This window comes from Bos javanicus, chromosome 26, assembly GCF_032452875.1.
Source record: "Bos javanicus breed banteng chromosome 26, ARS-OSU_banteng_1.0, whole genome shotgun sequence".
Taxonomy (NCBI): domain Eukaryota; kingdom Metazoa; phylum Chordata; class Mammalia; order Artiodactyla; family Bovidae; genus Bos; species Bos javanicus.
This window is the reverse complement of record NC_083893.1, coordinates 9,603,278-9,618,157: the sequence shown is the minus strand read 5'-3', so window position 1 is coordinate 9,618,157 and position 14,880 is coordinate 9,603,278. Positions and strand designations below refer to the sequence as shown.

Here is a 14,880-nt window from a genome sequence, read left to right as displayed (position 1 = left end):
GGATGGGGGACACATGTACACCCATGGCTCATTCATGTCAATGTATGGCAAAAACCACAAGATTGTAAAGTAATTAGCCTCCAATTAAGATAATTTTTAAAACACTGTCCATTTTCCATTGACATTTTCAAATTCATTAGCATAGATTTGAATATAATTTTAATATCACTTTCACACTGTAGTTCTATCTCCTTTCTCAAACCTAACATCTTTCTGTTTTCTCTCTTTCCTTTGATTGGCTTCCAGAAAGATGTATTGATTTTAATGGCATTTTTATACAATGAGTGTTTGGATTTATTAGTTCAAATGGCTTACTGTTTGCTAACTCATAAATTTATATTTTCATCTTTATTAATCCATCTCTCTCCAATTTGATATTATTTTAATAATACCTAATATGAATTTCTATTTCTTCAATGACCCAAAATTTAAAGAGTTTTTAAGTTTCCAAATAGTTGATTTGGTTTGATTAAACATTTTAACAAATTTTCTCATTCTACTGAATTATAACAAAGGTATGGGGCTTAGATATTTCTACTTGGAGGTGAGATTTTTATGGTTGGCCTAATGAATTATTAATATTTATGACTTTTTAAAATGAGAAAACAAATATATTTTATGGGATTTTATTATATTATTCAAGGAATCTACATATCTTCTTATTTTGTATCTTTCTGATCTTCAAGTGAGGGCTTCCCAGCTTGCTCAGTGGTAAAGAATCTGCTTGCCAATGCAGGAGACACAGGTTTGATCCCTGGGTCCAGAGGATCCCCTGGAAGAGGAAACAGCAATGCACTCCAGTATTCTCACCTGGTGTATCCCATGGATAGAGAAGCCTGGTGGGCTGCAGTACACGGGGTTACAAAGATTCGGACACGACTGAGCAAAGGAGCATGCACATATGTTAAAGTACGTACCTTAAAGTACGTTAAAAAGATTTCTACTAGCACTGCTATCAATTTTTCTAATTTCTTCCAGTTTTTGCTTAATATATTGTGATGTTATGTTTAACACTCTATTATTGCTAAGTCTGCATTGTGGAGTGTGCCCTGTGTTAATATAAAATGGTATTCTTGGTCCAGCTTTACACATTTTGCTGTGCATTAACCCTCTTATATCATCTTCTTCAAGATGAACTTATAATCTAGATTCCTCAGTTTAAAAAGTAATTTTCTTCCTCAGTAAACTACTCACTGGCACATCTAAACTCAGAAACAATGTAAATGTTTTAACATGACACCGTTTTTTGAAAATTTGGAAACCCATGTTTCAGAGTGATCACAATAAGATTATTACAAGAAAGTAATTCAACAAAGGAAGAAATATGGTTCTTAAGAGTGGTGATTATTATAATGACATCATATAACAGTGTATGCTCAGATGCTCAGTCGTGTCTGACTCTGTGCAACCCCATGGACACAAGTTATTGTATATTAAGCTACATGCCAGACATTTTACATATATCCCTAAAACTACAACCACTTTACAAGATAGATCTTTTCTAAGGATAAGAAAACAGTCCTAATGTACATAATCACTTTGTTCAAAAACAAGATCTGAACCTAAATAAGACTCTAATTTTTTTTTTACTCCTATGTCCTGGGTTTTCTAACAGTATGCATACTAACTATGTAAAATGAAGGACTTCACAACCTCTCAGAACTCTTGTTTTTCCCACTGACAAAAGACCTCCAAAGTTTAGAGTATTACTGTGCTTCAGTTCTATGAAACTAATTATAAACAGTGTGCTGAATAGTGGTACATTAACCACAGAATCCTTGAGAATAATATGAAACAGAAAACTGCTATTTTTCTCTTTGTGTAGCTACAGGTTTATATGCTGTCTACTTTGGCAACTGCAATGGGAAGAGAGCAACAATGCTATGTAGCATCCTTTCCTCTTTGGGATGCTCTCTCTCTCCCTGTGACTTGCAGGGAGAAAGAGGCAGGGCCTAGTCTTCAGGTTCGGATATATGCCCCAAGCCTCTGGCTAGAATGTCTGGTTAAGGATCAGAACATATCCTAATTCAGGTAAACTAGAACCTAATCTAGAAATTTTTGCTTGAATTGTAGCTCTTGTCCCATTGGAGTTGCTAAAGTAGCACATAAACCCAGAGCTACTACCTTGCCATTACTTGTGAAAAGTCTGCCTAAAATAAAGTACAGAAAGATGAAAATACAGAGTTGAGAGACAGATTTCTGACATATGTTAAACATGTAGATCCAGGTCAGAGTTTTTAGGTTTATACAAGCCAATAAATGTCTCCTTATGTTTAAGCTATTTTGAGTTGGGCTTCTGTGACTTGAAACTGAAAGAGTTCTAATACATTAAAATATACTTCTTTTTTCCTTTTTAAAATTTTCTGTTTTTATTTTGGCTTTGGGGATTAAAATAATAAAACCAATTTGGATAGGAGAACATAACATAGTACAGTAGAAAAAATACTGGATTTGAGGTTAGGAGACATGGTTTTCAGTTATTACATAGAATAAATGACCAGGGGAAAATGATCTTTGCAAATCTGTTTTACCATTTATATTAAATGGGTTCTGAATTAAATAACTGCTAAGATTCTTCACGGCTCAGTGGTAAAGAAACCACCTGCCAACGCATGAGACAAGGGTTTGATCCCTGGTCAGTAAGATCCTCTGGAGAAGGAAATGGCAACCTACTCCGGTATTCTTGCCTGGGAAATCCCATAGACAGAGGAGCCTAGGGGGCCCTGGTCCATGAGGTTGCAAAAAGAGTCAGACATGACTTAGTGACTAAACAACAAAAGATTCTTCAAGGTATAATAACAACTTTATGCATATATAGATTGGATAACAGGTTTAAATACCATGTATTAGCGAAACACAGTTTAGCCCAGGAGAATTACTGTGTTAGAAAAAATAAAAACCTTATAGTCAGAGCTTTATTAAGCCAAAAAAAAGGATAATTATAGCTTACTTTGCTTGAAATGAAAAGATGAGAAATTTTCATTAGGTTACCATATGGGGAAACTTAATAAATAGACCAGAAAAAAATAATCTGATTATACTAGCACATAAATTCATTCCTCAAAGAAACTAGAAAATTTCCTCTTCTTGGGGTCACTCAGAATAAAGTGCCTATTACTTCTAGAAGACAGAAGTCTTCATTAAAGATAAGCTAATGAATTCATGTATAGAGATCATAACACACAAGAACTTTAATAACTGCTTTGAAAACAAACCTTCTCAAAAAGAAAATAAAAATCTCAAAATTTTTTCCTAAAAGTTAAAGAAAGTAAGTATTAATGCATACTTAATCTGCCACCATTCTAGAAGGGAGAAGACAAAAGAGAGAACAGCAGAGATTTTGCATATGTTTGTCAGGAATATAAGTTTGTCTCTCTAAATTCGGAAATGTGGGGCATCTTTCCAAAATATACACTTTCCAATATATTCCAATATACATCTTTCCAATATATACCAATACCAGTATTGGTAGGGCATTTTAATTCAATTCATAGTTGGTAATAAATATGGTTATCTATTTTAATTCTGAAATGTAAATGTAAATACAAATGCAGATAGGGTAAGTCATAGACTAGATGGGAAGCAACCCTAGAAGCTTTATTTGAGTGGGAACCATCAACAGTTCATTTTAGACTTTTTGCCATGTGCTCATAAGGTAAAGACCAAATATGCAAAGAAATGATTCCTAGAAAAGTAATAACATGATTGCTTTCTTATAAATTACTGAATAAAAGAGTCTTCCCTCAAGTAGTTATCCTACTCTCAGAAAACTTTTTTTGAGTAAGAGGTTATCAGTTGTACTTTGACTTCTCTGCAACAATCAAACCCTGAAGTCTTATTTGGGTATTACTAACTGCACATTGTTTTCAAGTGGTCATGTATGGATGTGAGAGTTGGACTGTGAAGAAAGCTGAGCGCCAAAGAAATGATGCTTTTGAACTGTGGTGTTGGAGAAGACTCTTGAGAGTCCCTTGGACTGCAAGGAGATCCAACCAGTCCATTCTAAAGGAGATCAGTCCTGGGTGTTCTTTGGAAGGAATGATGCTGAAGCTGCAACTCCAGGACTTTGGCCACCTCATGCGAAGAGTTGACTCACTGGAAAAGACTCTGATGCTGGGAGGGATTGGGGGCAGGAGGAGAAGGGGACGACAGAGAATGAGATGGCTGGATGGCATCACCGACTCGATGGACGTGAGTTTGAGTGAACTCCAGGAGTTGGTGATGGACAGGGAAGCCTGGCATGCTGCAATTCATGGGGTCACAAAGAGTCGGACATGACTGAGTGACTGAACTGAACTGCACATTTTATGGTGAAGAGGCACCCACCACTCTGCCATCTAATTTGTACCAAGTATACCGAGAAAAATGGCAAGACTGCACTAGATTAATCTGAGGAGAGCCTCTGCCAAGTCTATAAATCTTAAAACAAAAACAGGACAACTAGCTCCTCTTTCTTCAAATCAAGGGGGAGGACTGGGGAGGAGCAAGATGGTAGAGAGGGTAGGGGAGCGGAAGGGGAAGGCGGAAGAGGAGGAGAAGAAACATTTTGCTCCTATAAAAATGTCACAAGGACATAACTTTCTTCAGTATCTTAGTGTTTATCTATAAAGTTGGGCTTCCCTGATGGCTCAGACGGTTAAGGATACAAGCAAAAGAACATTAAATACAGTTCTAATAAAATTAATCCTACACTACAAAACTGATAAAATGCATGTATCTTCTATAATTGTGGTTCACAATTTCAAAAATGCAAATTCATAGACTCAACCTAAAATACTGGTAAGAGGATAAATCTCTTAGCAGATGTTTCAAAAATAAAACTACTTTGGATAATCAATTATACTTATTATAAGATACTTATTTCTCTGGAAAAATTCCACAGTTATATAACATCAGCTTTAATATGCTCCACTAAGTTTTCTTATGATAAGAGAAAGTTTATTTTTCTAAGCTTTCTTATTTTTATTTTCCATTAAGTTTTCTTATGATAAGAGAAAGACATTATTTTTAAAAGTTAAAAATATATTATTATATATATTATTATTTCTAACCATTAGATGAAGTCATACTTGTAGTTTGCAACAGAAAAAGTAAGACTGTTGTAGTACCTCTATCAATCAATTTTTTCCATTCCAAAAAAAACTGAAAACTATGAAGCAGGTCATGAAAGGACTGGAGGTGCCACTTCTCTTCAGCATATGACGTCTCAGCTTAGCCAGCTACTAGTTTTCATCAAATACATGCATGGTGACACAAACGGTAACTCCTGATTTGGAGTCCTTTTTGGAAACTTCAGAGGACATTAACATTTTCAAAACAGTGACGTTTCTTGGCCCAGAAAAAGGCTTCTGAAGCAATCTCATTATTCTGTCGACAGAGAGTACACCTTAATGACGAGCAAAACTTGGTTTTATGGCTCTGGTAAAATCAGAAGTTCTACCTGTCACTGTGACTCCATCCTGTGTTCACCAGAATGTACCAGTGTATAAGACTCTATCATTAATTCCAAGAGAAAGCTTATCTATTGTTGTGAAAGTATCCTACTGCTTCATAAGAGCCAAGTTTTGAATCACAGACTGTGCAAGAGGATCTGTCACAAAAAAATCTACTGTTGAGAGAGGTGCCAAATTCAGTAAAGTCAGGACTTTAAATAAAGGATTCTTAGCAGGTTTTTGCAGAGAAGGCAATGGCACCCCACTCCAGTACTCTTGCCTGGAAAATCCCATGGACGGAGGAGCCTGGTGGGCTACAGTCCATGGGGTTGCAAAGAGTCGGACACGACTGAGCGACTTCACTTTCACTTTTCACTTTCATGCATTGGAGAAGGAAATGGCAACCCACTCCAGTGTTCTTGCCTGGAGAATCCCAGAGATGGGGGAGCCTGGTGGGCTGCCATCTGTGGGGTCGCACAGAGTCAGACACGACTGAAGCGACTTAGCAGCAGCAGCAGCAGCAGCAGCAGGTTTTTGTCAAGGAGTGGTACCATCTATGCAATTCTTTGCTACACATTAAGTTCACTGGCTTTAGGAAGACAAATACTATAGCATAATATACAAATTCATTAACACAGTTTAACTCTTCAATATTGAAACAAAACTGTGGAGTTATAATCCTTTCCTTCCTAACACATGCAGGATCTTGCCAAAAATGATCTCAATAACTAGAAGGCAAAGAAAATGACGCAACATGAATTTATCTGAAGAGTCTTAGAGAATTCTTATTTGCTAACACAAGCCTACTTTCATCTGGCCAAAAAAAAAGATTCCAGTTTGCTCTTTCATTCTTACATGATAGGGTTCTGGGCAGTTGTTTTCACCAAGAACAAAGTCAAAGCTGACTGGATATCAAATATGACATAAAAATTGCCAAGTCAAAGACAATGGCATAGTTTCAATGTGTTAAAGACTAAATAGTAGGACTCTTTCACAAAATTTACTACTGAGGAGAACACCAAAGTTTAATTTTGGTTAATCTGTACCACTTGGATTTATTACTCTCAAGCAGAGGCCACTGATTTTGGCATAAAAAAGTGAAACAAAATTTGGGGAATATTTATAGTTTTTTCATATTTTTTAAAAGGTATATAACATAAATAGTTTAAAAGTCCCTAACTTAAAGCTAGTTCTATGAAGCACAAGCTGGAATCAAGACTGCCTGGAAAAGTATAAGTAACCTCAGATATGCAGATGACACCACCCTTATGGCAGAAAGTGAAGAAGAACTAAACAGCCTCTTGATGAAAGTGAAAGTGGAGAGTGAAAAAGTTGACTTAAAGCTCAACATTCAGAAAACTAAGATCATGGCATCCGCTCCCATCACTTCATGGCAAATAGATGGGAAAACAGTGGAAACAGTGTCAGACTTTATTTTTTGGGGCTCCAAAATCACTGCAGATGGTGACTGCAGCCATGAAATTAAAAGACGCTTACTCCTTGGAAGCAAAGTTATGATCAACCTAGATAGTATATTCAAAAGCAGAGACATTACTTTGCCAACAAAGGTCCATCTAGTCAAGGCTATGGTTTTTCCAATAGTCATGTATGGATGTGAGTGTTGGACTATAAAGAAGGCTGAGCACCGAAGAATGGACACTTTTGAACTGTGGTGTTGGGAGAAGACTCTTCAGAGTCCCTTGGACTCCAAGGAGATCAGTCCTGGGTGTTCACTGGAAGGACTGATGTTGAAGCTGAAACTCCAACACTTTGGCCACCTGATGTGAAGAGTTGACTCATTTGAAAAGACCCTGATGCTGGGGAAGACTGAAGGCGGGAATAGAAGGGGATGACAGAGGATGAGATGGTTGGATGGCATCACCGACTCAATGGACATGAGTTTGGGTAAACTCCGGGAGATGGTGATGGACAGGGAAGCCTCGTGTGCTGTGGTCCATGGGGTCGCAAAGAGTCAGACACGGCTGAATGACTGAACTGAAAGCTAGTTCTGGCTTCACGTTACACAAGTTTTCTATTTTTATTTTAAATTCTTTTTACCTTCTTTCTTTTCCATGACCGAACTGTGTGGTGCTCATCAACCCTGTTTTAAATTTCTACCACTGCTTCGGTGACTGTACTTTAATTTGATCCATCTCTCTAGTTTTTCTTCTCATTGAGTCACTTTTCCTTGTGCTGTCCTACATTTATTCACTTAAGTACAGAAAAATTTACCTTCTATATTTTCAGTCAGTAAAAGCAGCTGTTTCCCTCTACATGAAGAAAAGAATGAACCAAAATAAACATCTCAGGTCCTCTGCTCTGGAATTCATTTTAGTGCTATAGTTCCATGGTACACATAGCATACAGAAATGTACAGCAAGTTGTTATAATCAATATTTACCAAATCATGCATCAACAGTAAGATTCAATTTTATAAACTATCATCAACAAACCATGCTTTGGTATCTTTAGATATAATTCAAAAAAGTAACAACAAATAAAACAAGTGAGGAGGAAGTAAAGGAACAAAAATCAGTGCAACTATACAGCTGAAAATGATAGTTACGATCACCTATGTTTCTGTTTTGAAGTTAAATTAAAAAGAAATTAAACTCAAAGAAAGCCCTCTTCATTGCAAAAATTATTAAAACTATAATAAATTTTCACATAAAGTTCAGATGTCTTCCTCAGCAGAGCTCTCTTCCCCCTAACTCCAGTTGTTTGTTTGTTTTTTTCTTTCTTGGAGACAGAAATGAACAAACTCCCTTTGCAAGAAATGTAAACATGTTTTGTCATACTTACTATCCAAAGAAATAAATTCCTTGAAAATCACTGTAAAAATTCTCGCAAGAGTTCACTTTTTGCTTTCACATGTATTACACAAATTTGTCAATGATTTTTAGCAGTCTTTAGTTTTCTGAATAAGAGAAGAACCTTTGACTAATCTTAATTATAATTTCACTTACAAATATTCAAATCAAAAAACAATCTTTATGTATTATAAAAGTAAAGATCACACTTTACTAAGTAATGGCATCCAAGTTATTATCCACAGACATTTTATTTTCAAGTAAGCTTCAGGAATATAAATCTTACTTTTGATCAGTGTGTGTTACTTTTTAAAATGCTTTGTAAAGATTTCATGAGACCAAACTTTGCAATCCTGTTAATAGGTAAGATCTGCCAGCATGGCATGAAGAGAAAAACTTCAGTGAGTCTGCCATTTGCTCATATGAAAGTTAAGGTAGCATACTGACTTAAATGTTTAGAGGAAGGAAAATAAGGGTTACCAATTATCTTTGTAAAAATTTATTTTCCAATAAATTCTCAGATCTAAGTAGACAGAAAAAAAAAAATCAAACATAACTTACCTTTTTGTCTCTGGTCCTTACTTCCCCATAGAAATCTAGGGCCTCTTGTGCCTTTAAAAATTTGCCCCGATGTAACAAATATGCACAAATCATTACACCAGTTCGTCCCTTTCCAGCTTTACAGTGAATTGCTGCAACATGATTGTCATCTTCACTTAGCCATTGGTCAAGATCTTCACAAAAGGGTTTGATAAGTTCTAACTGTGGTGGATTATGGTCTTCAAAGGGATACTGTGCAACTGTGATAAAAAAATAACCTCAGAATAAGAAAATAATCTCACTTGAATTGCTTATTACAAGTAGGTTAACTTTAGAAATGTTGCATACAAATAGTTTAAAAATATCTGAACTATAGAGAAAAAGAATTTATTGTCTGATAATTTTCTAATTTTTGAACAGAAAATAATCTCTCATTAACTCAAATTTATCCATTAGACAGGTACGTCAAGTATTATTTTCCTCACTTTATGATGGAGGCAATGGAGTAGCAACATATCAGAGGTCACAACATAACAGAGGGAGAGGTAAACTCAAAATGATACATCACATGAGCCTCTTATCAGGGCTCTCAATACATTTTCTAGCAAAAGGAACTGTAATATCTATAATATTGCATTATCGCAAAATATGTATTCCAAAGAAAGCAAAGATCACTAATAAATCAACAATGCAAAAGACTGCATTTTATGCTATATATAACAGAAAGGCCAAGCATATTATTTTAAAGATGGTCTCAAAAATGTAACTGTTGCATACACACAACTCTAAACACATTTACAAAAGACACTTAAAAATTTTTTGTTTATAATGTATACAACTGCAGCAAAGTTTATCAAGCAAAGTTTTAGGACTTTTCACATAAGTTGTAAGAACTCAAAACTTCTCTGTTCCCCATAGTTGGGGTTGAGGTTTTAAAAAATTTTTTTTCTAGAAATAACACTTTAAATATGTCACTTAAATTTTATCTTATTGGTCTGTGCCTAGGTTCCACTCTATAAAAATCCTGACTAACATTCAAATAATTATCCTCTGTGTCACTTAAATATGTGAAAAGTGTGTCTTTTATATCTTCAACCAAATCATTCATAATGTGACACAAGATACACTCAATTAAGCCTTTGGTCTGACACAACAGCTCTTCAGACAATGACTACTACTACAGGCAGTCATCAGGACAGCTTTGATTTAGTCATCTGCCTAGCTGAACCATCATTTCATCTTCATTTCCCCAGTGGCATACAAAAATACCCAGGAAAACCTGTTAAATGTCTATTCGAAGGTGGATAAAGCTCAATTAAGACACTCTTTGACCAGTAAACAGCAAAAATCCACTAAAAATGAAACATTCTTAGTAATAAATCTATCCTAGCTCTCAGTTATTTCAGCACTTCTGAATTCTTAAACCAAGTTTGAAAGTCTGTCCTTATAAATATTTAGGAAGGAACAATGGCAAATCGGTAGCTCACGGCATCAACTTTCTCTTTGTGACTATCACAGCAGCATCTTGCCAAGCTTCTCAACGTTCTAGGTCTCTCATGGTTCAAAGAGTTCCACAAACACAAATGAAAGTTTTTTGTGGACTTTGAGATAAAATATGCTACACCTGGAGAATAACTCACTTAAAGCAATTTTTGCTCTCATCTATCAGGCTCCTTTTATCCATATTTCATTATACCCTTTTCCACTGTACAGGTCATGTTCCATTACAGAATTAAGCCATTCTCCTTTCTCCCTGTAATCTCTTACTATCATGCCAAATGCCTCAAATCACAGATATAACCCTCTATTTATTCTGTTAGTCTATAAATTTCTCCTAGTTTTCAGTTAATTCAATTTAGTCTTCCTCATTTACATGATACTTATTTCCAAAAACACAACAGCAAAATTAATTTCAAATTTTCTCAGACCATCTTTAAGATAAATATATCACTTAATACTTGAGATTATTCATTATTGGTATGACAGTAAAATTTAGACTGTTGGCTTCAAGTTATCTAACATAATATGTGTACCTATACTTACCTCTGCAATTAAATTTGGCGGTATCATAATGTCTTTCAGCACATCTAAAAGAAAAATTTTAATTTGATATAAAATTATCTTGTGCACTTGAGGAAAAAAAGTGCAACAGTAACAAACATTTCTGAACCTTTATCATATACCAGGCATTATGTTAAATATCTTACATTAACTACTTCTTTTAATCCTAAGAATCCTATGAAGTAGGTCCCATTCTCCAATCCACATTTTACAATTACAGAAATCTAGGTTTAAAATGCTAAGTATACACAATCAGAGCTTATACATTTGGTTGCAAAACTTGTAATGTCACTAATATAAAACAGGACAAATTCACCTGCATCCACACCGTCACCATTCCCTTTATGAAAATTATACACGCGAAAGGACTTGTTATTTCACAAGTATGTGTAAATAACTAACTAGTTTCAATTTTATCTTTGCCTTACAATTGAGCATACATAGTTTTCTCAAACTATTATTATAAAAGATGTATGTTAAAACAGTTAAAAAAAAAAAGTAGGGGAAAATTTAAAGCAAAGAATGAAAGTGAATGATGCTAATCTACTCAAACACAACATTAACTCAGTTATTTTAAACCTGATCTTTCCCTCCATAGATAAGCCAAAGGTCATCTTTTTCAATAATCTCTCAGGTCGTAGGTTTTAATTAAAATCTGAGAGTAATGAAAGAGTAGTAAGTAAAATCAATACAGAAAAACATTGACTTAGCATATTTAAAGCATGCTAAAATCTGTCTTTTTACCAGTAGTCACACATTTGCTATCATGCACTGGCTGACTCATGATTAACAGGCCACATTTATAGGCTCAGAAAGGGATTCCATACATTAGTTTGTGGTCAGCAGCATCCTGGTAACTCCAACTACTAGCCAAACCAGGTATTTTCAAAAATTTAGCACTTTAAAACAAATAAAGACTCTTAATCCATCACTGCAAAATCCCCAAATTTTTAAACATCTGAAATTTTCTCTTAACTGTATGGTAAACTCAACTGCAGGAGAACTAGATCTGAGTTTATAAAAATGTGTAGTCTTTAATTAATAGAAATACATTTAGAACGAAGAGTGAAACAATCTATTCTAGGTACTGTTCCAAATCCTGCTGGGGTGTTATGTAATACAGAATATATGTTTCCATGTTAACGTTCTAAAAAAACTGAAAAATTCTGAATGCTGAAACAAAACTAGTTCAAAGAGTTTCAAATAAGCAATTATGGACCAGTGTTTTACATTTAAAAATCCTGAGAATATCTGTAAAGTTCTTTTATTTTAAACAGTTTTTGAAATCCACATGAAGATAGGGAATCCCCTGGCAGTCAAATGGTTAGGATGGCGCTCTCACTGCTGAGGGCCCAGGTTCAATCCTTCGTTGGGGAACTAATATCCCACAAGCCTTGTGGTTGTGGCCAAAAAAAAAAAAAAAATTCCACATGAAAGTTGAAATAACTCTAAGTAAACTGCAATCCACTCATTTTTAACTGGTCAGATCTGAAACAAATCAGCTTTTATACTACCACTGAAAACCAAGTTTTCCCCTTTTAGGATATTATAATTAAGTATATTGAGTTTGCTAGAAAGAAAATTTACTTAATAATGAGATGCATATATACACATCTTTGCTAAATAATTTCATATTCACTTAAATTTTTTAAAAATGACATAAAGAAGAGAAGTAACCATGAAAATACTATCATTTTACACTGTCTTTGGTACAGATTAAAGAGGAGTATGGTCAATAGTGAAGAATCCGTGAAAAATGAAAGTTAGTGTTAGTCGCTCAGTTCTGTCTGACTCTGTGAACCCATGGACTGCAGCCTGCCAGGCTCCTCTGTCCATGGACTCCTCCAGGCAAGAATACTAGAGTGGGTTGCCATTTCCTTTTCCAGGGGATCTTCCTGACCCAGGGATCAAATCCAGGTCTCCTACATTGTAGGCAGTCCTTTACCATCTGAGCTACCAGCAAAGCCAAAGAGTCCATAATGGAATATTTTATAAGGAATCATGTAAAGATAGAGCTTAGGAGACAAGGGGAGCACTATATGCCAGAAAACAATTCTAAGAAACTGGTCTCATCACAGCAAAACAAAAATAAACATTTTGAATTTTATACAGCTTCAGTTATCTATAAAATTCCCATACTTTTTTAGCAGCTCAAACACTATGACTACCTTCATACTTTGACTCTCAAGAAATATTGTTAACAGGAAAAAAACAGAGGGAAAGTGAAAACAATGAGCTACTAAATGTCTACTAGATGTGCATACCTTACAACCAAGATTCCTTGTTTTCAAATTCATCCTCACAATCAGTTAATATTATCTCCATATTATATATGAGAATGCTAAGATTTACAAGAGCATTACAAAACTTGCCCCAAACCACAATATATAAATGGAAGAGCCCAGCACTTCCGATTACAAAAGCTGAACTTTTTTCAGTACTGTTTCACACTTTTCACATAAAGAATATAAAACGGTTTAGAAAACAATAACAAATTTTAGTCAAAGTCAGCATTCCTACAAGAGCATTATTTGGCATAACAGAACCAACAAACAGTGATAATGAAAACATGACCAAAAAATAGCAAAAATCTCTACAAGTATGGATAGGGAGTATGTGAAAACATATACTGGGTCTGGAAGGGATAAAAGTGATCTGGGGAGAGGTTAGGGTAAAAAAGAAGATCCTCAATTAAAACCTTCTCTGATAACTGCACAAATACACACACACACTATTCCTTATAAATTTTTTGTGGTATATTAGTGATAGGACAAGTTTTTAAAAACAAACCAAAATTGACATGAATGGGAAATGGGATTTGACCAAGACAAGTGTTAGGAAGATTTAACCATTTTTGCTTCCTTATACAGAGAACTCAAAAGACATCTTTTAAAAATCATCATCTCCTTTGGCTTTCAAGAGATAAGAAAAATGAAGATACACTGAAAGAGTTTTTATGAAGCAGCAGAAAATGAAGAAAGGGATAAGATTAATAGAAAAAGCTTCCAGAGAAGTGAGACTTGCCATAGATTCAGCTAGGCATGTAGGTCTCTTCTTTACTTTCTTCAATGGAACTATCCCTATCTTACAAAAGAAAACTTAATAGATAAAAATTAATAACAGCTAAAGGTTTACCACAAAAGGATGGAGAGTTGTATGTTAAGGAGAATATATGATGAAATAGTCAATCTTTTAAAAATTAGTATCTAAGGAACATTTAGCTTCCTCAAAGGCAAGAACTATATTATATCTTTATACCCTATCTTCCCCCTCCTCACCTTACCCTCCTCAGAAGATAAGATTATAGAGGAACATACAAAGATGAAATACACACACTTGCACAAAACAAATTGATTAATGTACTAATTCACCAAGTATATCTGAATTTGGTTAATGATTTGAAGCTAATTCTGTCCTTTCTTAAAATAACCTTACTGAATGCCCAATAATATAGAGATATAAACAGATAGTCAATTAGAAAGTCTATGTTAAGAACTCTTCATCCACATATGTCATAGTTGCCATAAAAATTTTAATATACTATTGAATATAGGTATGTTAAGTGCAAGTATTTTAAGGTCTTTCCACTTACATATGGCTTCAAAGACATATATCACATGTTATTAATATCCTAAAAATAAAAGAAACAAAACAGAAACATCTGCTAGTTATCAGACTCACTTACCCAGAGCCAAAAATATAAACAGGGATAGGTAAAGAAGATTGAAAAATGATGTCAGAAATCAAAACATTCTACAACTTGGTAGTTCTAGGAATTTCTGAAGTAAGTAAAATTTGGGGAGATTAAAACAAACAAAAAAACCAGAAAGGGAATACTGGTATCAACAGTGGACGGTCTGCTAACATATGTACCTGTGTGACCTTGTTCAACTCACTTAACTTCTCTAGGCCTCAGATTCCCCATCTGTAAAATGAGAAGGTTGGACTAAATGATCTCTTTCAGATACTTTCAGTTCTATGATTCCATTAAATGGATGGGGGAATAAGCGAGTTAAAATATGTGCACCAAAAGCTAC

At 34.8% G+C, this 14,880-nt stretch overlaps 1 protein-coding gene across 2 annotated transcripts in view; it reads right to left on the bottom strand.

The window, feature by feature from the left end:
• Positions 1 to 14,880, bottom strand: part of PTEN (phosphatase and tensin homolog) — a 104,917-nt gene that overhangs the window by 23,446 nt on the left and 66,591 nt on the right. Inside the window, exons 3-4 of one of the 2 annotated variants that reach the window (XM_061402715.1) lie at positions 10,826 to 10,869; positions 8,804 to 9,042 (exon numbers count right to left, since the gene is read on the bottom strand). In XM_061402715.1, the coding sequence (XP_061258699.1) occupies positions 8,804 to 9,042; positions 10,826 to 10,869 (283 nt within the window). Of the gene's footprint in view, positions 1 to 8,803; positions 9,043 to 10,825; positions 10,870 to 14,880 lie in introns of those variants that run through there. The other variant, XR_009733731.1, reaches the window with a different exon arrangement.